Source organism: Colletotrichum gloeosporioides (assembly GCF_011800055.1).
Source record: "Colletotrichum gloeosporioides strain Lc1 chromosome Unknown consensus_84, whole genome shotgun sequence".
Lineage (NCBI taxonomy): Eukaryota > Fungi > Ascomycota > Sordariomycetes > Glomerellales > Glomerellaceae > Colletotrichum > Colletotrichum gloeosporioides.
In genome coordinates, this window is record NW_025544729.1 from 967,089 (window position 1) to 989,962 (window position 22,874).

General features: G+C 54.5%; 4 protein-coding genes across 4 annotated transcripts; 1 reads left to right on the top strand and 3 right to left on the bottom strand.

Annotated features, from left to right (window-relative positions):
• Positions 1-1,799: 1,799 nt before the first annotated feature.
• On the bottom strand, positions 1,800-2,246 carry GCG54_00002344 (uncharacterized protein; the record flags this gene model as incomplete). The annotated part of the gene is made up of 1 exon (XM_045402438.1): positions 1,800-2,246. One exon carries the CDS (start codon positions 2,244-2,246, stop codon positions 1,800-1,802), a length of 447 nt encoding a protein of 148 aa, XP_045258800.1.
• Positions 2,247-3,388: 1,142 nt separating this feature from the next.
• GCG54_00002345 (1 3-beta-glucanosyltransferase gel3) lies at positions 3,389-4,930 on the bottom strand (the record flags this gene model as incomplete). Its single annotated transcript, XM_045402439.1, has 4 exons — positions 3,389-4,372; positions 4,425-4,612; positions 4,676-4,699; positions 4,813-4,930. The coding sequence occupies 4 exons, from the start codon at positions 4,928-4,930 to the stop codon at positions 3,389-3,391; spliced, it is 1,314 nt and encodes a 437-aa protein (XP_045258801.1).
• Positions 4,931-9,631: 4,701 nt separating this feature from the next.
• Positions 9,632-11,488, bottom strand: GCG54_00002346 (uncharacterized protein; the record flags this gene model as incomplete). Its single annotated transcript, XM_045402440.1, has 1 exon — positions 9,632-11,488. The coding sequence occupies one exon, from the start codon at positions 11,486-11,488 to the stop codon at positions 9,632-9,634; it is 1,857 nt and encodes a 618-aa protein (XP_045258802.1).
• Positions 11,489-16,415: 4,927 nt separating this feature from the next.
• GCG54_00002347 (putative transporter C36.03c) lies at positions 16,416-22,605 on the top strand (the record flags this gene model as incomplete). Its single annotated transcript, XM_045402441.1, has 4 exons — positions 16,416-16,716; positions 16,777-18,170; positions 20,551-21,053; positions 21,132-22,605. Coding segments are annotated over 4 exons (3,672 nt in total), but the record flags the coding sequence as incomplete, so codon positions are not given.
• Between the last annotated feature and the right edge of the window lie 269 nt (positions 22,606-22,874).

Below are 22,874 nucleotides of genomic sequence, written 5' to 3' on the forward strand. Positions count from 1 at the left end.
GTCCCAGTCTGGTGATCAGATCGCCAGTGCGTCTCGTCAAGAAGAAAATCTGGAGATTCAAACGATGCGCTCAGACTCTGATGAGCCGGCTTCGAATTCGACGACAACAACAACACCATCAAAACTGCCTTTCTTGATTAGCGGCACCCGTCCAATCCAATCTTTCTTCGTCCTATAATCCACACCCTATAAGGTTACCGAGAATAGGACAAGATTCCGTCACGTCAAGTCAGCCCCAAAGTCAAAGTTGGTTCAGATTTCCTGTTTTTGTCATCTCTCGGCACCCGAAAGGAACGACAGAAAATCGGGTCGCCTCATGTTCAAAACCTTCTTCCCTCGAGATAAAGTACACGAGCCATTTTCTCGACCTGCGCTGCACTGCATTCTTTGGCTCTGGCTCCCAGAACCCCCCCTGGTCCCCGCTGACAATGGCACTCACCGAAGGCCGACAACGTTCCCCGGCCAAGCAAAACATGAAACCTGCCCACCCAGCGTCAATACCGAATGTCAAATATCACCAATATTGCCACGTCCAAGTCTCAATAGCGCGGCATTGGCATTCTGACAGAAAGGCCCGTCGTTCGGGCATTTTCGTTCTAGTGTGCTTCCCATCTTCCCGCGCGCGATCAGCTGTCAATGACAGACTGCAGTTATCAAGAACTGGTACAAGTCATCACCTTGTGTGTACGAGTAGACATGCTTTCTCTCGCATGAAGATGTACGAAGGAAAACACGGCTGGCCTGTGTTTCTGGATGCCTTCTAGATATCGAACAATTCGAAAACATTAAGATCGACCCGATCCGTGACAGCAGGCAGATCTGAAGGCGACGTTATGCCGCCTGCCAGCAGAAAAACGGAAACCTCGTTTTCATCAAGATCATCATGTGTAGCGTCGTGTCCATCTTATGGGCAAGATGCCGAGCGGAGCAGCAATCTTGATACACAACCAGAAGAAACTCGCATGGTCGGTCTGTCATAATACCATTATCTATGCCCCAAGGCATACTCAACCATCGACATCTCCTACGATGGCACCTTGACACAATCGACTGCACACCCCCATTGGATCTCAGATATGTCCGTGCCCACACGGTTAGCATGATGACAGGCGTCTTGACGTGAATGCCACCCGCGGCGATCCCCTCTTACAAAAAAAGCAATCCGTCAAACCTCCTTCTCGGGTTGCGACTGGCTCCAGAGACCATGGATCTTACTCAGCCCCCTTCTGCCGTTTCCCATCATCCCCCCTGCCTGTCACACGCAATGCTCACCCCCGCGGGCCAACGACATACAAGAACAACTACGCCGACGACAACACCGTCCCACTTGGGAAATCAGCTCCCATGTGCTGTTGCAGCTTACACTGAGCAGCCCCTCATGTCGAGCTGTTAGAGCTTGTGGGTGACCATTCAGCTGCGTAGAAGCATCATAGCTGCCCAGAGCCTGGGACGGGATTGACATAAAACAGGCCACCAAGACGCAGGAGAGCACAAAAGAAGAAATGCCGGGGAAGTCTGCCAACAGGTCTTCTGTTTTGCCTTGTATCGAGAGAGCCTACTAAACCGGCATTGAGGGGACAGTCGTTTCCGTGAAGGAACGTCTACCTTCCGAGAAGTCTTTCTTATTCCAAGTAAGCATACACCCTAAGAATGACCTCGAAAGCAGTGTTGCTGCCATGGCCATTGCCTCTATTGCACCACCAGGACCTTTCTCGTCCCTCAACTCGTAATATTCCCCCTAATCCATAACGTCGATTCATGCCCCTCACTGCCCTATGACTGCTTGATATCTCGGTCCCTTAAGCATTTTCGATGATTTGCCACGCGATCCAAGCTGCAACCCATGGCAATACGTTGTCTCTTGCCCACTGTTCAGATGCCCCCGCGGATATTAGAACATCGCCGTCCCCGACGTTGGTCTCGCACATGCATCCAGAATCAAAACCGGTATTACTGATGCTCATGAGAAGCGGTCGAGGTTTCTCCTGGACGCTAATGGACGTCTCATTTGTTGCAAGAGTGTTGTTAAAAAGAATAGGAGTGCTCCGCAAGCTGGTATTGAGTAAAGATGTGGCATTGTCTTGAGGACAGTGCTTTTCTATGTGATTCTCGATTGGCCCCCATGAAACGAGAACGACGCAGGATATCGCGGCGGTAGCACAAATGCCGTTGGTGAAGCCTTTGAGCCAAGCCCTGTGCATTCGTCTTCTTATGTGCTTTTCGGGGTCAGGAGTAGCGTCGCCCATTCCGATGCAGATAGATTTAACGGCGGGAAGAGGTGGCAGCTGCAAATATCGACAGCGATAGGGTATGATCCAAACAATTCAAATGGCGACGTTGTTGACGACGGTAGATGTCGACAACATGAACGTAACGAATCGGACCCAGACTTAGGTAATTATCATTGGAAGCATCGTGGATGGCACTTGTCTTCTGCACAATAGCCGAGTGTTCTTCCTGCTCGGAGTGTCAAACAGTACTTCGGAAGGTGTTGAAGAGTTGACGGTGGTGGATGCCAAAGGCAAGCTACCTAGGATCCAAATTGAGATATTCATCTTGGCAAGCCTCGTGGATAGTTCTTGCTGTTAACGAGTCTAGCTCGCTCATGCTTCACCTGCTCTTTCTTCTTGATGGCATGGGTAAGTTATGGCTCGCGAGCGACGACTTTACATGTCCTCGGATTCGTTGCGGACAGCTGTTGTCATCTAGGACCGACTCAACCCCGCTCTTTCTGCTTGAAGTGTCAACCAATACTTAGAAAGATGATGTTGAGATGGCGATGGCTGATGCCCAAGACAAGCGAGGTTCCAAAGACAGGTTCTCACCATCGAAATCGCCTGATGGCCAGTCCTTCGTAGTCATGAGCCGGGCTCCTCCCTTCCCCCAAACATGCCACATAAAGAAGGAGGGCGAGACTATTGATCTGTCCTAGCAAAAAGTCACAAGATGGGAAGGAGCAACGATCGTGCGTGTAGACAGAATCCATTGAAAGGGCTTGAAGCCAAGTCCGTTATTGTCTATGTATTCTCGTAAACAACGCCTGGGTATCTCTTTTTTTCCACCCGGGTATTATCGATTAAACCGTCGTTAAACCTGCTCGCAATCCATGCAGAACAGAAAGCATCCGAAGCAATACTCCAACCCATCGTGTTCAGGGCACCAGCACATGTTGTGGCTCCTTCGCCGCACCGACTTGTGTGTACAAGTCGACATAAGGCTGCACCTGTACGCCTGCCAGAACAACAACGCCGTATGCAAATGCCATGCCGTAGAAAGAAAAAAGAAAGGTATCGTGTCTTCGCCAAGTGGGTATCAGCCGTGATTCCGTCCATCGTGAAAGTGTATGTTCAAAATTTACAAGTAGAGAAAAGTGATTTCCGTGTGCGGGTTACATCCACACGGTGAAAAAGATCATCACACCGACAAGACCGATTGCCATGCCGGCGATCTGTTTGGTGCCGGAACCTGAAGGCCTCTCGGGGGCCGAGGACTTGGCAGATTCAGTCGGCGCTGCAGAGCCAGAGGCGGACGTGCTTGCACCAGGCTCCGCTGTTGGCGTCGAAGAGTAGCTGCCCTTGAAGGTCTCCCCGAGACTAGGCAGGGCGACATTGCCGTCAACAAGCCAGCCGCCGGTGGCCTTTGGACATTCTCGGGTAGAGACACTGCTTGGGTTGTAGTCGGACTTCATGACACCGTTGGGTGTGATGCTAGCCCACTTGGACTGGAGATTCTGAAACTCTGGAGAACGAGGGATCGGAGTGCCCTTGCGGGTGAAGCCGTCGTAAACATCGCCGGTGGTAATCGTCTTGGAAACTTCAGGGCCATAAGACACGATACCGTAGCGGTTCTCCTCATAGATCCACTCGTAGACCATTGCTCCGCTCCAGTCATCAACCATGGGCTGACTGAAGATGGCATCTTGGTCGTCCCAAGTCCGCGGGCCATCGCCGGTGATACATCCCGTCTCAGTGAAGAAGATGGGAACGGGAAACTGCTCAGCCATGGCCTGGAGGTTTGCGTAACCGGATGTGTTGTAGGTGTTGGGGTCGCACCACTCGTACGAGTTGAGTCCGAAGAAGTCAATGTTGTCCTCTGGCTTACCACCGCAGGTGAGGTAGTCCTGCAGCATGGGTCGCAACTCAGCGATATCGGCCGCAGAGTAGCCAACGGGAATCTTGCGATAACCCTTCTTGTCGCGGTAGGCCTTCATATCGCGTGCAGCAGCCTTCATGAAAGGGGCAACCTGAGACTGGTTGTTAAGCGCAATGATCTCATTGCCAACGAAGAAGCCGAGGACGTTGTCGTATTTCTCAAAGACGTCCATGACTTTGGCGTACGCATTGAACTGTGTCTCGTTCCAGTAGGGGGTATTCTACAAGACGCGTCAGCAAGGGAGCTCTTGGCTGCGTTGAGGTCAAACTTACTGGAAGAATATAAGAGTCAAAAGTGTCGAGGTCGATGAGGGTGTAGATGCCAGCCTTGTCGAAAGCAGCCATGCAACCGTCGTGGTTAGCATCGGGGTCGACATGGTATATACGAATAGCATTGGTGCCCAGGGTTTTCATGAGGTCCGCGTCGCGGGTGCATTGCTCGGTGTCGACGAGCGGATCATCTGAACAAGCTTCATGTTAGAGGGGATGCTGTGTAAGTGTGCAAAGGGTTGAGCTGGGCTAACCTGGCCTCAGTTGGTAGGCAATGCCTGCAGATGGCGTCAGCTTGCAACGTTCTGTAAACGAGGACGACGAATTGGGGCGGAGGCGGCAGAGGGCACAGAAACGAGTCAAGTGACGGAGACGAACGGTTGGCACGTACCTTTCATGAACCATTGTCTGCCCTTCTCGTCGAAGAACTTGTTGCCGAGGATTTCAATAGGTGCGAGCGCTGCGGCTGTGCCAAGCAGCACCGCCGAGAAGATGCTAGCGACTCGCATGGTGAGGAACGATCCGCAGTTCGAGCTGACGACAAGCTTCGGCTAGTGATAGCAAGTTTCGTAAGAGTTGAGGGCTCGATGATCGGTGATGTTTAAATGCTGTGGCCCCAAAAAGAACAGGTCCAAAAAAGCGTGCAAGTCCAAGTTGGTGATGTTGGTGTCTAGGATTGTTGTGATTTTTCCGACGAGAGACGCTTAAAATAAATTAAGCAACAGCAATGTTCGCAAGGCATACAGGTAGGCCTAACAGGTAGCGACTGTCGTCTGTGGTGGTTGTGGTTGCCGTTGTTGGCGTCTCTTTCCTTGTCCTTGCTGGTGTCTCTGGCCCTTCCTTCCCTGCGATTATCCCAAAGCTGAACCCCCAATACGTATTCCTTCCGTTGCAGGCTACTGCCACAACTGCGCAACGACTGACCCAAGGAGCCTTCTCGACGAAAACGACAATCAGGCGGAACCTCACAATCGAAGCAACCACGCTGAAGAACTGTCAAGGTGAGGCGGGAAAGGGCAACCTTGAAGGCAAGAAGGCCTGGAATATCGTAGGTGAGCAACTTCGGTTCGAGTGACGTGACTGACAATCGCATGGGGAACAGAAGCTGTTTTATTGCTGGTGCGCTCGACGCGGGACACACTCCGAATGAGCAAGAACAACATGGCCCTGGTTATTTTTTCCCACTCCCCCTGTCGCCCTTCTCACATCGCTCTTCTCTTTCTCTTTTTGGAATCGCATCCCACCTCTCCACACACGTGGAGGGCCAAACGAATGAGAGAGAAAAATGCCTACTTGACACTAAGGCAGGAGTCGGAGCTTGGAGCTCGCTGTGGTGCTAGCGACGACCCGGCCAGGGTGAAAACGACCGGCAACAGGGGTGCGACAAGAGGGCGAAAACGAACAAGGACTCAGGAGTTCAAGCTTGAAGCAACTGAACAAGGGCGGCTGCTTGGGTCTGGATCAGTGGAGGTGCGCCATGTTGTGCCATTGGCGGCGGGCCAGGGGGCAAGCTAAGGCATCTTGATTGTCGCCCTCGCCCGGCCGCGAACTCGCAGAATCTGACTGGTTCTTTGCGACATGGACGGCCTCATTGGGGGCAACGAGCCTGCCTGCCTCGACGCAAGACAACCAGCCTGCCGCAGTAAGCAGGCAGCCACACTCTGCCACCATGCGACTCTGCAAGACGTCGACGCGTCTCTCGGCCTACTCGACGGATATGGAATATGACGACTTCTCTCCAGGGCTGATGGACTCCCCAGAACCCTTCCGCTCCTCCTGGCCTCCCTCTCCCGTTCTCCAGTATTCAGACATGCCGTCCGACAGAGCGGGGAGAGGGAATTGAGCGGAATAACCTCACGTTACCTAAGGCGACGCCGATCAAGAGGGAAAAAAAGATCGCGATCGTCGTCAAAACTTGCTGTTCTCTTCCTGTATCCCCCCACGACGACCACGGACGGAGGCCGCGCGCCACCCACCCGAAGCCACACCGTCTCTGATAGCTGTCCAACCAACCCGCACCATTGCTGTCCCAACCCGAATATTGGCCCGCAGCTTGTCGTGTCCTGTTCCGCTAAGGATAGCCTCACGCAGCTACTTCCTCGCCACGAGTCGGGGGGCCGGGAAACGGACCGAGCTTTCTCACTGATGCGTGCTAGGTTATCAGCCAGGAGAGCTTTTAGCGTCCCGGCAAAAAGCACCAAAAGACGGACGACAAACGCCAACAGCGGCATCTCTTAATCGCCACGCTGCTATTTGGCATTTTCCTTCTTTCAAGTTACCATGTTCTCAATCAAGAGTCATGTCGCTCTAGGGGCCCAACAATCAGTTTGTTTCTCGGCCTGTCCTTGTTCACTGGGGGCAACCAATTCAACGGCGAAAATCCCGCCTGTGTTTAGCTTGAAACTCATGGCAACGCGACGACCTAATCTCCTCCTCGGTCTGCTCTAATTCTGTTCCACCTCGCCTGCTCTCATCTGGACCGGCCTACGGGGGCATCGCCCAGATTAGCGACACTTACACCACATTTAGGGCACGGCTTGAAATTGTCTTCTATTCCTCACGGCCCCCAATGGTGGACGACGGCGGCAACACGGCAAAAAAGGCGGCGGCCTGCTGATAGCGTCTCTGTCATAATGAATATGACGCAACGCACTCAGCGTAGCGTCCCATTCAAATCCCTCTTGGCTCTGCAGTCAGGCAATTCTTGACGCGAACCAGGGTAAGCTTAACCCTGGTTCCATCCTCTGCTCTCGATCCTTGTCCGCTGCCGTTGCAACGGTGATTGCAAAAAAAGATACCAGAAACTCAGGCGGCTGTTTCGTTTGAGAAGCACTTGGGCTCGTCAAGGGTCAAATGTCAAAGTGAGCAGGCGGGGAAGAAAAACCGAGCAGAAAGAGGGCGCTTCAAGGCTCAACGTCACCGGTGGATCCGGGCAAAAGCTGTTGTTCCCTGTCACTGCAACTCTGTGAGGCAGTCCGACGCCCGGGAGACTCCGTTGTTGCAGCATCCCCATTGTTGGGTGTCTCTTGGGAGCCTCCTCGGCTCCACCGCGACTGTCATCGCCTGTCGCATTCGCTCGCTGTTGTCCGTTGAACCATAATGGTGCTGGAGAGTGTTTGTATGCCGAGAGGGAGAGGCCTTTCAACCCTATGCGGTGGGCCGTCAGCTGCATCGGTGACACGTCTCGCAGCATATGCGCCGCATACATCCATATGATGTCTCGCATTCGTCCAGGCAACCAACAAACGAAAAAAGTATTGAAGCAAACTCGGCTTCGTGCCGGATGACTGATACGAGCAAAAGGAAGATACAATGGTAACACCGATTGCATCTTTCGATCAATGTGAGACTTTGCAACCAAGTCGATACCCCGACTCCATAACATCATTCGATCACAGATGAAAGCGGAAATGCCAAACACATACGCTTCTCGTTGGTCGGCGTCTTGCATACACTGAAACGTGGAATGAACCCCCTCGACAACACCATCCGACTCAACCCTCCGTCCGAAAATTCACCCCGCGTCTGCCAGAGCGACTCAGGCTTGCAGGCGGGGTCGATGTCGACACCGGGAAGGGGACCAACGGGGAATAAGAAGGGTCTACGAGGCCAAGCGAACGGCGTGCTCCTCGAGGTCGATTGGTCTCGGCGTTGGCGACGATAACGAAATCGACGACACACCGCACTACAGGCTCTTTCCGAACGAGACTAGACGATCCAAAGGCTCTCATTAGTCGTCTGGTATTCGCAACGCATTGTCTTGGCTTTTCCTAGGACACAGAAGACGGCAGAGCCAAAATGCGGAGAGCTTCAATGTCGGGCAAGCTCTACACCGAGGCCGGTCAAGATGGCCCCCTCCCTACCGCACCACGACCCGAAGCTGCCGGACCCCAACAGCCAAGGTCAGCGAGAAGGTGAATTCGAGACTTTGTCGCTCTACTATTCTCCTCTCGCCGAGACGCTCGTCAAAATGCTGTTTCCGCACGCTCCAGAGAGAGATCCTTCCGCATGGTCAGAAACAGGCGAAGAAGCCGCCACAAGCTGAATCGGAAAAGCTTCTGGGCTCAGACCCTTGCTGGCCGCAAGTCGAGACGGGCTACTTCTTCAGCGCTGGCTTCTGTGGCAGCAACACAAGTTCCCGTAGGCCCCCGGTGCGTGCAGGAGCTCAGAGGTCGCTGATAGACTTCCCTGCAGCGCCGTCAACCGCCTGGCATTGCTGATGGGCAGCCTTATCCGACTCAACGCCAGAACACATGGAAAAGCCATCTCATCCACAAGATGCGTCACCTCTACGAACTGATGAATACCTAACGTAATGCTTTTCAACGCTCACCAGGCAGGTAACTGGGCAGAATAAACGCAGCACCGTTACGAATACCACCACCACGGTGGTAATAGTGCAGCGGTGGCCCCCCCGCGGGAAAAGCCTCCGGGGCCCCTGCCGAGCCTCTTTGGTTTTCTGTTTGTCATGTAAACTGCCCATTCGGCAGGAAATAGCATCACGTAACAGGTGGTACAGATAATGCCATAGCTGCGGCGGCGCCAGCGATTCCCCCGGAGGCCGTCGGATTCGCCCTTCCCTGTAGTTACGCGTGCATATGGGAGAGAGAAGGAGAGTGCCTTTTTACAAAAGGGATGGTCAGTCCATCTGGCTGGATCTTGCTTGGACAGCTTGTTCCTTCTGCATTCATGGGTGCACACTCCCTCCCGTAGTATTTCCCTCATGCGAACGAACTCAGGCTCATCACAGCCAGTCGGTTGTCTTTGCTTCTTTCACGACATTTTCCGACATTGTTGGGACGAGAAGGGAAGAAAAAAAAGCAAGTATGTTCAACTGGTAGTCGCTACAAATCAGACATCAGAGAGGTCTCTCAGGAAACGGCACATTTCCATTTTCGCCTACTTTGCTCCGACAGGGTGTTACAGACTTTGCCTGCGTCAAAGGAACCGCGGCAGAGGTATCGCTGAGCAAAAACAAACACCCGAAAAAATACGCAAATATTTTCCAAGATTTCCTCCCAGTAGTGGACGCCTTCCTCCGTTTTTTATCTACTTGAGAGATTCTGATGCAAGACCCAGGTGACCTGGTATGGTATCGATATCGCAACTGCGCCAACCCAATGAGGGAAAAAGAATGAACTCCAAATCACCGACGACTGCATAGTTGCTTTGGCGCCATTTACTATCCCACAACGTTCTCTCAACCCATCTCAGTACACCGGGGCTTGGTCGCCCCGGCTGCCCGGAACAGCGGGGCTGGAGTCCCACGGCCCCGGCGATCTCACCGGTGGTACCCGGATGTTCCGCAAGGCAGTGAACCCAGCCCCGAGTTCTCGGTCCTGGTCATGCTCGCTGCTCGCCGCACTACTGATACCACTGTTGTTCGACATGCCGCCGCTGCTGTTTGTCCTCGAGTGGGCCAGACCTCGTGGACTGATACTTCCACTCAGGCTTCCGCTGTCTCGCCGTGATGGCTGAGACAATGAGTTCTGCCGAATAGGCTGGGGCATCAGCTCGGAGCTGGGGCTTACGGCTTGGATGCGTAGTTGCGACATGCCAAAGTCCCATCCTCCATACTGATGGACGCAGTGTGGTTCGGTGATGTCGCAGTATTTCGTCAGAATCTGGTAGATTTGTGTCTGCACCTCGGACGCTGGGGGACGGTCGTTGGGATTCGCGGACAGCATGCGTGCGACGATGTGCATCAACGGGACGATACCCTTGAACACGGCTCCGCCTTCGGACTCGGACGTTTTCTTTGACGCTTCCTTCGCTAGCGTGGACATCCAGGACTCGACTTGGCCCAAGTTTTTGTGGAATGAAGAGTCTAGTACAGCGCCTCCTCGGCCAGGAGACTTGTGCTTTGCAGCACGGTGGGCTGCGAAGCTCTTTGTCGTCTTCTTGACGAGGAAACTCATGAGGTCGAGAATAACGCATCCGAGAGAGAAAATATCAGCAGCTTGCGGGCTAAGCTGGGGGTTTGGCATGCTCAGCATTGCGTTCGGACTGCTGGGGTTGTCGCTCCTGGGAATAGAGAAGTTGGTGTGCGTTTCTGGAGACGTCGACATGGCCAAAGTCGCTTTTCGACCCATCGGACTGGTCGGGCCGCCGCTTGGACGAAACCACTGTTCTGGCGCGGCATAGTCGTACGACTCCCGGTCGAATGAGTTCTTATCGGAATACCCGGCAAGAATCGTGGGGTTTAGTCTCGTGAAATCAGAGTAGAAGATGTGCAGCTGGTTGGTAAAGAGTATGGTCGAGGGCTTGATATTTCCGTGGGAGAGCCTTCGGCTGTGGAGGTAAGCAAGAGTGTCGGCGAGACACAGGATCCAGTTCATCACCATCCGCCTCCGTTCTTTCTTGGGAAAGTTCTTGAAATTGGATGGGGTGTTGCCGAGAAAGGACTTCAAGTTAGAGTCCGTGGCAGGCGTGAAGAGAGCGTATGCAGCTCCGTGCTGGGTATAAGAAGCATAATAAGAGACCAAGTGGTCATTCTGGACCCCTCTGATGCTGTTGATAATTTCGATAAACTCTCCTCGACTTAGTTGGCTTGGGCCGTTCCCAATGGGGATCCGGCGCCGGTAAAAGACCAGCCCTGGACAGTTCGGCAGGAGTACCTTCTCGACGGCGGTGTTCCCGGCCGTCCGGCGCTCGATCACATCAAGGGGCACGATTTCGTAGTCGTTGAAGACAACGTGGTCCCCCCGTTGGAAGGGCTTCAGCAGGTAATTGAACTGGCGGATGAAGAACTTGCGCTCGACTTTGTCGTCCTTGGTGGCTGTTAACCTCAGGCGCTCGATATGCTCGATAGAAACAGGGAGGTCATTGTCGTCCCACGAGTCGTCAATGATGCCAAATATTTGATCCGGTATCTTGAGGTCGACGAGAATCAAGAAGACGCGCTTGGCCTTGGAGTCGATCCAGTCCCAGTAAGTGCCGTCAGTCAGCCCCCCGCCGAAGGCCAGAGGTCGGTCTAGACGCTCGATTTCGTCGGGCAAAAGGTACTGGCAGACGAACTGCCGAGTGACGGTAGCGTCGATCCTCGCGGTGTCCCACCATTGACCCATGATGGATATTGAACAGTCAGTAGTGGTGATAGTGGTAGATGGGAGGTAGGTGGTAGACGCAAATCAGCGGCCGTCTCGTCTCGATGGGACGGAACCTTCGCCTTGGGTCGCTTCGTCGTTCCTTGCCCCTGGAAATGCTCTGACGTGCCTGCCGCCTAGGACGCTGACGACGCAGGCTGCATAACCGCGTGCCTTGCTCTTAAGCCCGAATCAGCTTCACACTCGGGAGCTGGGCTAGGCTGGGCGGCGCAGGTTGAGAAGCTGGCTGGGCAGGGCTTCGCAGCAGCCTTAATGAAAATTTGGAGGTGTGTGAGGTTTATGTTTGAGACGAAGCAGATCAGGTCGGTACGGGAACGGGATTAATTTCATGGGGTCTGAGGTGCGTCGGGTCGGTTTGTCAGGACGGTTCCATGTCGAGAGTCCGTCCGTCCACTTGGTGGTTCGGTAGGCCTCAGTTAAAGGTAAATGGGAGGAGACAGCACTAAGCAGCTTACCCTTACCTCACTTACCTAAGGCAAGGCCAAGGCAAGCCGCATCTTGTCTTGACTGACGGATGGACAGGCGACGTAACGTACCTACCTCCACGCCCTGTGGTAGGTACACACGGCTACGGGTACTTCCTGCGCAGTACCTCACCAACAGCAACCTCTTCCAGAGCGCCAAAACGATCCACCACCTCGCCCACCAGGACCCTGCCTGCCCGTCTCCAGCAACACGGCACCCGCCTGCACTTGCCCAGCCGCCCTCATGGCCCTCTCCGCAGTCCACTGCACATTCGTACACAGAGACAGTCCATTGGCAGTCGGTGCCTTAGCATGGGGCGTTTTTTTGGCTTTTGCCTTTGGGCACGCAGCGGGCGGCACAGCGGAGGACAAGGTTAGCAGTGGTAGCAGAGGCAGAAAGCGCTACCCCGACATGGTTCAACGTAGCGAGACAGCCCCGGCTTGCGGGCGCAAACTCAGGTGCATGAGCCTTCAGTCTCATTCTCGCGTGCCTCTTTGCGTCTCTGCGGGCACTTGCACCGTACCGTGTACATGACCCACTGCGGCCAACATGTACCTACTGTACCTTTCCCTGCCCAGTATCTGTGGTGTTGCTCGCCTTGTCCTTCGAGAACTCCTGTCTCTGTGTGCTGACTCTCATCTCCCAGTCTTCAGCTCTTACATTGAAAGCCTTCCCACGCTTCCCACGCTTCCCACGTCCCCACGGAGGGGGCTTCGTATCAGACCAAGAGACCTGCAGTCGTCTAGGAGAGAGCCCCGATGCAGATAGCGTTCTGATGTTTATTAGTGTTAGCTCCCTGAAGCTAAAGCCGTGTCAGCAATCGCCAGATCGATCTGGTAGATGAATAGCTTCAAGACCTTATTGTGTCTGCCGGCTTATCGCCGCCTTTAGGACTTGTCTAGGTAACTCTAACCCCTTCAGCTCGCATGAATCAGTGCGTGGTCCATTGGTTCGATAGGACGAAAGATAAGAACCTGTAGAGTCTGAGTGGCTGTTGTCAACGCCTTGGTGTCATTCCTGCAAGAAACGCCACTCATTTTTGGCAGCACGCCAGTCTCTGTGCTCGCGGGATGTCACACGCACCGTCCACTACCGCCTGAAAGTAGCGTAGACTGGGGCTGCAGGGCGAGGATCGTCCCTCGGCTGGGGTACACAGCATGCTGAGTGTGGAAAATAATCCCCTATTCCGTGTCTGGTGGGAGACAGCCAGGAAGGCAGCTTGGCATGCGTTGAAGCTGTGAAGGCTGTTGACTGCACGCGACACCAGTGACGCTCCCAATCCCGCGCAGCCAACCCTCTGCCTGACTCTCGCACGCTGTGCCAGAGATGCTTGAGGACCCCTCCATCAGGGGAAGATCAACGTCATGTCCAGCTATGGCGTGGGCTAGTGGGGTATTTCCAATGCGAATTGCGGCTGCTAGGGGTCTTGGGAGGATTAACCCCCACCCGATACTGCTTCCCGAGTCGTACAGACGTTGTGGTGATCAGGTCGTTGAACAAAAGTGCTTTTTGTCGACCTCCGGAAGCGCCGTGCAATGAGAGGAAGCAGGCAAGAGCAGAATGAGACGAGCAGCGACACGAGAATGACCTGTCTCAGCGGGGAACTGCAATCGTAGGGTCCGCGAACAGGCTTCCTTCACAGCCAACAGACAAATCGGAGGGCCGCACGGCGCAGACGAGCGGGCGTTCGAGAAGTCTGGCCGCCGGGAGGGCGGCGGTGGGAACCGGCAGGCTGGTCGCCGTCGCCAGGATTCCCAAATCACACCCAACGTTGCACATTCTTCTTCTTGTCTTGCTCCCGTGGTAAATTTAGGCTCTCCGGCTTCGTACGTGTAGAGAGACATTCGATCCGGTGACCACCGACAAAGGTGGTCGCCGACTTGGGGAAGGTGTCCTGGGATAGTCGGATTCGAATACTTGTGCTTGCCGTTCTTGGGCGCCGTCTTGGCTAAACTCTGCATTGGGCCATATATGATCGAAATGGACATGTCGCGAGAACCATAAGCTGCAGGCCTACCGCGCATCTATTGTTCGATGTCGTCGGCCGACAGACCGGCTAGGGGGGGTTGGCGGGCAACAAGCTGCAGTCTGAGTGGGCGATGGCCTGATTTATCAGCAAGTCATCGACGCGATAGATAATTCAGAATAGTTTCGGCGGTCTTGATTGGGCCTCTGGCAGCGGAGGAAAGTTGTCTGAATCGAAGATGGAGTTCCAAGGTTGCGAAGGATCAAGATGCAGACAGCAGGACGAGGACGGCACGGCGGCCAACAGGTCCCCTGTTCCAACTCAGGTGAAGGGTCGCCTCTGAAAGTCAAAGAGGTCTGGACGTTGAGTGCTACTGCGGGCAGGCATGGTCCAGTGGGGTCGAGCCGGCTCCACTGGATGGTCGTCCCCAAGCACCAACTGCACGGGGCAAGTACAGGTACCTTCATCTAGATGATTCTTCTTGTCCGCCGAGTACCTTACTTCCTGGAGCGCATCAACAACTCAGACGGGAGCCGGTCACGTAAGGTAGCTTGTTTCTTTCTCAGCACACCCTCAATATCTGCCTCTTGCTTTGGCCCATGCTGCCCCCAACTTATCCCATCTTTCCCATCAATCTAGAATGACATCAACCGAGGGCTTATCTGATGAGCTTGTGTGCCTTTTCGAGATCGATCCGAGACACGCTTTTTCTGTCCTCTTCCGAGCATTCCAGAAGTCACCCCGGGGACGATCCCCCAGACTGCTCAACACATGCCGCATCTACTGACAGATCACAAAGAACGGCTTCATTCCACGAAGTCTTCGACGTGTGGGTTCAGGCCGCACAGCCAATGCATATACCCTGGCAAGCCCGAGGCGACATTCAATTTCGTAAGCTCAGGGCGAGAAAAGGTCTCGCCCGCAATAGCTCCCTGCCTCGTCTTGCTCTGACATCTGACAGAGTTACAACTCGCAACGAGTAAATGTAGCCCGAGAGTCCAACGGGACAAGCTACAGCCCGCCATTCCTTGCCCAACAAGCTTATAGGACGATCGGCTGGCTGAATCGGGACCCGACCTTCTGCGAACACCGCTGCGGTTTCCAGATTCAGCGAACCTTTCGGCAAGTCATACCGGTCAACTGACATCGTGAGCCAAACCGTTGACAACGTCCGGATGAAGTCATTCAAGTTCGCAGAAGACCCTGGTTGAGTATGCAATGGGCCCAGGCCAGAGCCAAGGCGCGTTAAGTCATCTTGGCCATTGGCACGGGAAGCCACGGGAGACATTTCGAACCCCTTGTTCGTCTCATTGGCCGGAGCGTTGTCTTGGAAGGCGCAAAACGGGCGTTGAGGGCGCTCGACGCAGCAAATGTCACCAGATGCCGTTCAAGCCGTTGGCGACGCCGCAGCCCATGACACTATTGCTGGGACCACGATCTTCAATTGACCTGCAAAGCAACATTGTTGTGTCGTTCAACAGTTACACAGATAGTTTCGAGGTTTCAATGCTGTCGTGCCACTGATCTCACCGCTCATTGGCTCTTTGGCTAGTCAGCCAAATGCCCTTCGGTCTACGAAAAGAGCCAAGCGCGTGACATTGCCTCTGGCTGGCAAGGTCATACTCCCCTGAGCGCCCGCAGGAATCATTCGCTTGCTTTCACTCCGGGGCCTCCCTTCTGCCCAAATGCTTTTCCGCTACAATCCTTTGTTGCTATATCAGACATTCTCCGCCTGAGACCGGTACTTGGCGTCCAAGTCACTCTTAAGAAGGATCTGAATTCATCCGCCCCAAGTTGTATTCAACAGCCACAACTCAGCCCTACGACAGCCAACATCTGCCACTCATACAGCTGGGCTCGATTTGACACGGGCATCAAGTTCAAAAAGTCGATACGAGAACCATTGTCAACTCCTGCCTCGGAAAGTCTGATCTAGACCTGCGGGCTGCCATAGCTGCAAGACCGAGCCGCGACCTGAGACTACCGAAACAGTCGGGAGAACTGGAGTTTGGACGAGAGACGCCTTGACAGAGGTTGTTGTCGCGAGCCGCATTACATAAGCGCGATATTAGTAGCAGTCTTGGGCGCTGATTGACGATCCTGATTGCCCTGAGTAATCAAGGTGAGAGAAACCTGGAAGGTGTTGACGTCTCATGAAATGATCAGTGCTTTACAGTGGAGGGCGGTGAACAGCTGCCGAGTTTCGGAATCACAGAGAGTTGAAGCTGACTGGTCGCGGGCCTTGATCAGATACAGGAGTACTTTCCCTCCACCGCAGATATTGTGGTGGACCGTGTACCCGACAAACAGGCAGAATGCATGGGCCCGGTGACCAGTGCCCCGCAGGCCCCAGCTCCCGGCTCTCAGGGAGTAACGTGGCCAGCATCCCGTCATTGTTTAACTGTTTAACTGTCTCCCTTCTGACGACGACCGACGGTGCCGAAACTATCTCCCCAGCATGGCCTTTTGAAAGGCCGCCTTTTCCATTCTTTCGAACGCGCCAGGTCGATTTTTGAAACCCCCTTTTTCCCTTCCAGCAGCCACCCAGCCGGGTGCGTCTACAACAATAACAACATGCCCGATTCAATGGAAGCTCCGCTCATGGACGGTCGTCCAGACCGCGATGACGAGCTGGACTATCGCGAGGACGAAGAGGCGGACGTACTCCCTGAGTCTTTCAAGAGCACTCAGTCGAGACCGAGTCTCTTTGTTTGGCTCCTCACGTTTGCTGCCGGCATCAGCGGCCTGTTGTTTGGATGTACGTTTGGCCTGTGCTGAAAGACTGGAAGCAAATCAGTACTGACCCAGTTGAGCGCAGACGATACCGGCGTGATTTCAGCGACGCTTGTTTCCATCGATACCTCACTTTCGAACCGAATCTTGACATCATTCGACAAGTCCATCATTACCTCCAGCACTGCCTTGTTTGCCTTGCTCGTCTCCCCCTTTTCGTCCGTGGTCGCTGATGCGCTTGGCCGCAAGCGCGTGATACTCGTGGCTGATATCCTATTCATCGTGGGCGCTTTGTTGCAAGCATGGAGTGGCACGGTGACAACCATGGTCTTAGGCCGATCCATAGTCGGCGCGGCAGTTGGTGCCGCGAGCTTCGTGGTCCCCTTGTACATCGCCGAACTTGCCCCTGCCAGCCACCGCGGCCGGCTCGTGACTATGAATGTTTTGTTCATCACACTGGGCCAAGTGGTCGCGTACATCATTGGATGGGCCTTTGCGGTCTATGGCGACAAGTCGACTGGGTGGCGATGGATGGTGGGCCTGGGTGCTCTGCCTGCGGGCCTGCAATGCGCGATTCTGGTGTTCATGCCAGAATCACCCAGGTGGCTTGTCATGGTAGGCAGGTCGCTGATGGCGAAGAAGGTTGTTGAGAAGGTTCTCGGTTCAACCGTCGGCGGCATGAGAGCTGCCGAATCTGTGGTCAAGGAGATCGAAATCGAAATCCGAGACGAGCGAGAGGTCATGAGACGGGAGGGAACGCCTCGCCTGGAATGGTGGGGCGGCTGGAAAGAGCTTTTTGCAGTCCCAAGAAACAAACGCGCGCTGGTTATCACATGCCTGCTTCAGGGCCTCCAACAGCTGTGCGGCTTCAACTCGCTCATGTACTTCTCAGCTACCATCTTCACGATGGTTGGCTTCGGAACACCAACGCTTACATCCCTCAGCGTCGCCGTCACCAACTTCTTGTTCACGGTTGCGGCGCTGTGTCTTATCGACCGCATCGGCAGGCGCAAGATTCTGCTCTACTCCCTGCCATTCATGATTGCCGGCTTGATGCTGTCAGCATACGGCTTCTCCTTCGTCGACCTCCGGACCGAGACGGTAGCAGTCACCGAAGCCGGCTCGGCGGCTGGAGCGGGCGGAGACCGTGGAGCCGCAGTGCTGATTCTAATCAGCATCATGGTGTACGTCGCGTCGTACGCGCTCGGGCTGGGCAATGTGCCGTGGATGCAAAGCGAGCTGTTCCCGCTGGCCGTGAGATCCATCGGTAGCGGCGTGTCGACGGCGACGAATTGGGGTGCCAACTTTATCGTTGGGCTGACCTTCTTGCCACTGATGGACGCGCTGAGTCCGTCGTGGACGTTCGTGCTGTACGCCCTGGTGTGCATGGTGGGATACGGGCTGATCTGGCGGATCTATCCCGAGACATCGGGACTGAGCCTGGAAGAGGCGACGAATCTGCTCGAGAACGGCTGGGGGGTCCGACGATAGCCTCGATCTGCCGTGGACCTGCATTTGCATCGGGACCCTTGCATTTGAGGGACCCTCTGGATGGACTTTTTCTCTTCACACTAGACTCTTTAGCGATACATCGCGCAAAATCTATACACTATTGTATATGTTCAAAGAAACGTCCTGATATTTCCGTGTCTCAATCGCCGCGGGAAAGCGACGCATGGCGCATTCGAGATTTTTCTAGAAATTTGAGCCTGGTGGAGACATACCAAATCCAACCCATGCAGCTCGGAATTTTCTTACCCCTGGCTGACGAAGATTCCATCTTCCGCTCCGGGGTGGCCATCGGGAGCCCAGCGGATAGCGGTAAAAAGCGGCATTGGGCTGGGCGTTGGGCCTCGGTGGCAGGGTCGGAAAGAGCCCCGGCGCCGTCAGCAAGGTGGACGCTTGCAATGGAGGTTGGATCCACGATCATGGTCCTTTTTGTATTGTTCAATTTCACTAGCAGAGAACAATCGTATCAGGTATCATTGTCGAATCCTCCCGAGGCCTATATCATTTTGATTACAGGAAGACAGACGGTAGGCGGCTAGGTCTGCGTGAACGGTGAAGCTGCACAACTCGCAGATCGCATTGCGCGCGGCTTAACCCGATCCAGCGGGATCCTTTCCACCCCTAGTTCCATCTTTCGGCGGCGCTGTAAACACGCGAGCCGAGGCCGAGAGTATGCATGATGGAACTCGCGGGGATGCCGTGGCGCGGCGTCCACGTTTTAGTCGGTGCAGCAGCTTGTGTGTCGATTGTCAAGCAAGGTGACGTTTAAGGCTGATGACTAAAAGGGACCTCAGTGTCAGTCGATTGCATCTTGGCTGTGTGTGTGTGGTGGATGCATCGTTCCGAAAGGCGAGCGCGCGGGGCCGAAGTTTGAGGGAGGCGGTCCAGAACCTCGCCCCATCTGTGGAAATTTTTTACGCGTTCCTTTTTGCCCCCTTCCCGTCCGTGTCTTAACTGCAAAGTCCAGCTGCAGCTGCGGTGACATGACATCACCCGGCTTTAGTCCGCCCCATCGTCTAGCCTCGGATCCGACCGGTAGTGTGGCAGCACATTGATTGGTTTCCGGGGCGTTAAGGAAACGGAAGAAACAGCAGATCTGCCAGCAATCTTTTTAATTTTCTGCTTGACTCGACTCTTGTTTACAAGATTGCTGGTGGTTGCTCGAGCCTTTCCGAGGACTGTGGAATGTTCCGCAGAAACTCTGTTCTAATTTGTTCCCGTGAGCCATTGCCGAAGCGATTGCCTTCCCGTTGGGATGATGGAAGTCTAAAACATGGGAACCCGAAGTTTGTCAACGCAACAGCCATCCCAATTGGTAATATTTGATGAACCCGTGGGCAAGTCTTAGGACGTCTGTAACAACACCGCCTCAATGGCCTACGTATATCTAAGCAAAAGTGCGGTAGTAGGCCGAATATTTTTTTCCCATGCTAGGGTCCTCTTCCCTACAACCACCACCCTAGGTATTTACGATGTAGCATTTGTGCTGGCCATTGCCGGGTGCCGCCTCCGGCCCCGTCCGGGCCCACCCACTCTCCCAAGTGTAGGTCTCTTTCAGCAATTTTTCGTGCCGAGCTGCTTGCCGATTACCTGAAGCTGAGAGTAAGGAAAGGAAAAAAGAGGGAACCGGCATGACTTGGGAGCCCAAGTGGGACTCCGTGACCCATTCCTTCCTTCCTCCCCTTGCTTGGTAACCGGGGAGATTTGCACTGCGAGTTCCCAATCAGCTGAGAGGAGAGTCATTCCTCGTTGCCATATTCGATTTTTTTTCCTTCTCTCCTGCGTCCGACTAACTCCTGGCCCTCGGCCTTTTCGCACTTTTCATTGTACCCCATAGCCCATACACCACTTGCAACCTGGTACAACTAGGTGACTTGGCTTACCTATTCTTGTCTACTTACAAACCGGAACCCACCACTCGCTCACTAATAATAACCAACTCCTTTTCATCTGAACTTTTCACGCCCATCTTGAATCAGATAGCATCGAAAACACGTCCCTCTTTAAGACGAAAAGCCGCACCATCGCTATCTTCTGGATCGCGCATTTATCATCTCCAGTTTATTACCCCTCCTCCAGAGTCCGCGCGCGCTCTCCTCTCGTCGCCACCGATCTAGAACCCCCAAAATCTGACCGGCGCCCACACTACTCTGACAGCTTCAGATCGGATCCCATTACTTTACTCTGACGTAGCTGGTCACCAACACGCGCCGCCCACATTATAGCTCCGAGCTACTACTCAGCAACAGTACAACACAGCTCTGCATTGCATTGGGGTCTCTTTGAAATCAATTGGATTATCCGCGGCTCCTCGGCACCTGCTAGTATTTAGCTACAAGCTCTAGCACAGAGAGTATACACCTCAACGATCTGCGCTTCTCTCTCTCAGCAACACCACAAATTCTCGAAACACAATCGGCCGTCCAACATGGCAATGGACGAAGTCGACCGCGAGATCGCGGCCGCCGAGCGCGCCGCCTCCCCCGAACGCTACCACGGCCGTGAGAGCCACGAGATCGAGCGCGTCCTCTCCGCATCCTCTTCATCCTCTGCGTCCTCCGTCTCCACCGGCCGCCGTCCGTTCTCTCGCACCGGCACTGGTATCAGCCGTGTCTCGACTCAGAATGACCTCGAAAGACACCCCACGGCCCTGAGCCGCATCGCGACGGCCCGTAGTCAGCACTCTAACACCGTCGGCCGCAGCATCAAGAGCAAGCAGTCCAACAGGCCGCTCCCGCAAATGGGCGCCGGCAAGCCGTATCCGCCGCCGTTGCCGGAACAGGAGGAGTACGTTGTGGAATTCGACGGGCCCAACGACCCCCTGCACGCGCAGAACTGGCCGTTGAAGAAGAAGTAAGTCAATGACATCCTGTGCGCCATGCGCGCACGCGCTCCACCTCAGGGCCGTCACTAACATGTCTTGGCGTGCAGGTTACTTACAGCCGCAATGCTTGGCTTCACCACGATGACAGCCGCATTCTGCAGCAGTATCTTCTCCGCGGCAACCCAGGTTATTGCGATTGAGTATGGCGTGTCGACAACTGTCGGCACGCTTGGTGTGTCCTTCTACGTCTTGGGCTTCGCCTTTGGACCTAGTTTGTGGGCGCCGCTTTCTGAGCTGAAGGGCAGAAGACTGCCTCTGGTCCTCGCAATGTTTGGCTTCTCCGTGTTCTCTATTGCTACTGCTACCGCCAAGGATCTTCAGACCATTCTCATCACCCGGTTCTTCGCTGGATTTTTCGGCGCCTGTCCGTTGGCTGTCGTCGCGGCTGTGTTCTCAGACATGTTCGACAACCGCAGCCGTGGTAGCGCTATCACTGTCTTCTCAATGGCCGTCTTCACCGGTCCGCTGTTGGCTCCCTTCATTGGTGGCTACATTGTTGAGTCCCACCTTGGCTGGCGCTGGACTGAGTACCTCGCGGCTATCATGGGCTTCTTCGCCTTCGGTCTGGATTTGCTCTTCCTCGAGGAGACATACCCGCCTGTTATCCTGGTCAGCAAGGCTTCTGAGCTGCGCCGTCGCACTCGCAACTGGGGCATTCACGCCAAGCAGGAGGAAATCGAGGTCGACTTCAAGGAATTGGTCAACAAGAACTTCTCTCGTCCCATGCGCCTCCTCTTCGGAGAGCCCATCGTCACCGCCTTGTCCGTGTACATGGCCTTCATCTACGGACTCCTGTATCTCTTCCTGACGGCTTACCCCTTCGTCTTCCGCGGCATTCACGGCTTCAACGCTGGCCAGTCGGGCCTGACATTTTTCGGCATGATTACCGGCCAACTCATCGCCGGTGTTACTGTCCTCCTTCAGCAACCCTGGTATCTTCGCAAGCTCAAGGCCAACAACGGCGTTCCCATTCCCGAGTGGCGTCTGCCCAGCGTCATCGCTGGCGGCATCTTCTTTTCAGCCGGTATCTTCTGGTTCGGATGGTCCGGCTACCGCGCAGACATCCACTGGATCGTCCCCACCCTTAGCGGCCTCTTCACCGGCTTCGGCCTCATGTCGATCTTCCTCCAGGCCCTCAACTACTTGGTCGACGCCTATCTCATGTTCGCTGCCTCCGCCATTGCTGGAAACACCTTTCTCCGTTCCCTCTGCGGCGCCGGTTTCCCCCTGTTTGCGAGCTACATGTTCAACGGCATGGGAATCGAGTACGCTTCGACCCTCCTGGGTTGCGTCGCTGTTGTCCTTGCACCTATTCCAGTCATCTTCTACATCTGGGGACACAAGATCCGCGCCAAGAGCGCGTACGCCCCGACCTTTGCGGCGCCTGCCGACGAGCCCGAGGAGCCCGTTGAGGACCTTACCAACGGATACGTCAGCCACGAGAACGAGAAGCCGCCTTCCGTCAACGGGCCCTCGAGCATCCCGAGGACCAGCGGCAACAAGGCCGAGAACGCCGTCTAAACCGTCCACCAAAGTGTGTGAAGGTGTATATATGTACGCCTTTTATATGTGACCTCGATTTCCCAGCGAGGTTTTTCTGGCTTTTGTCTTTTTGCATCAAGATACCACCGGCCAGGAAAGTAGGGAAAGGGAAGGGAGGGGACTCCAAAAAAGTTGTTTCAGCGTCATGTTGATTTGGAAAAGGTTTACGACAGCATCGCTCATCTGATGATACCATCTTGCCTTTGCCATTTTATTACCATTTACCCACATAATAATCCTAGTTACAC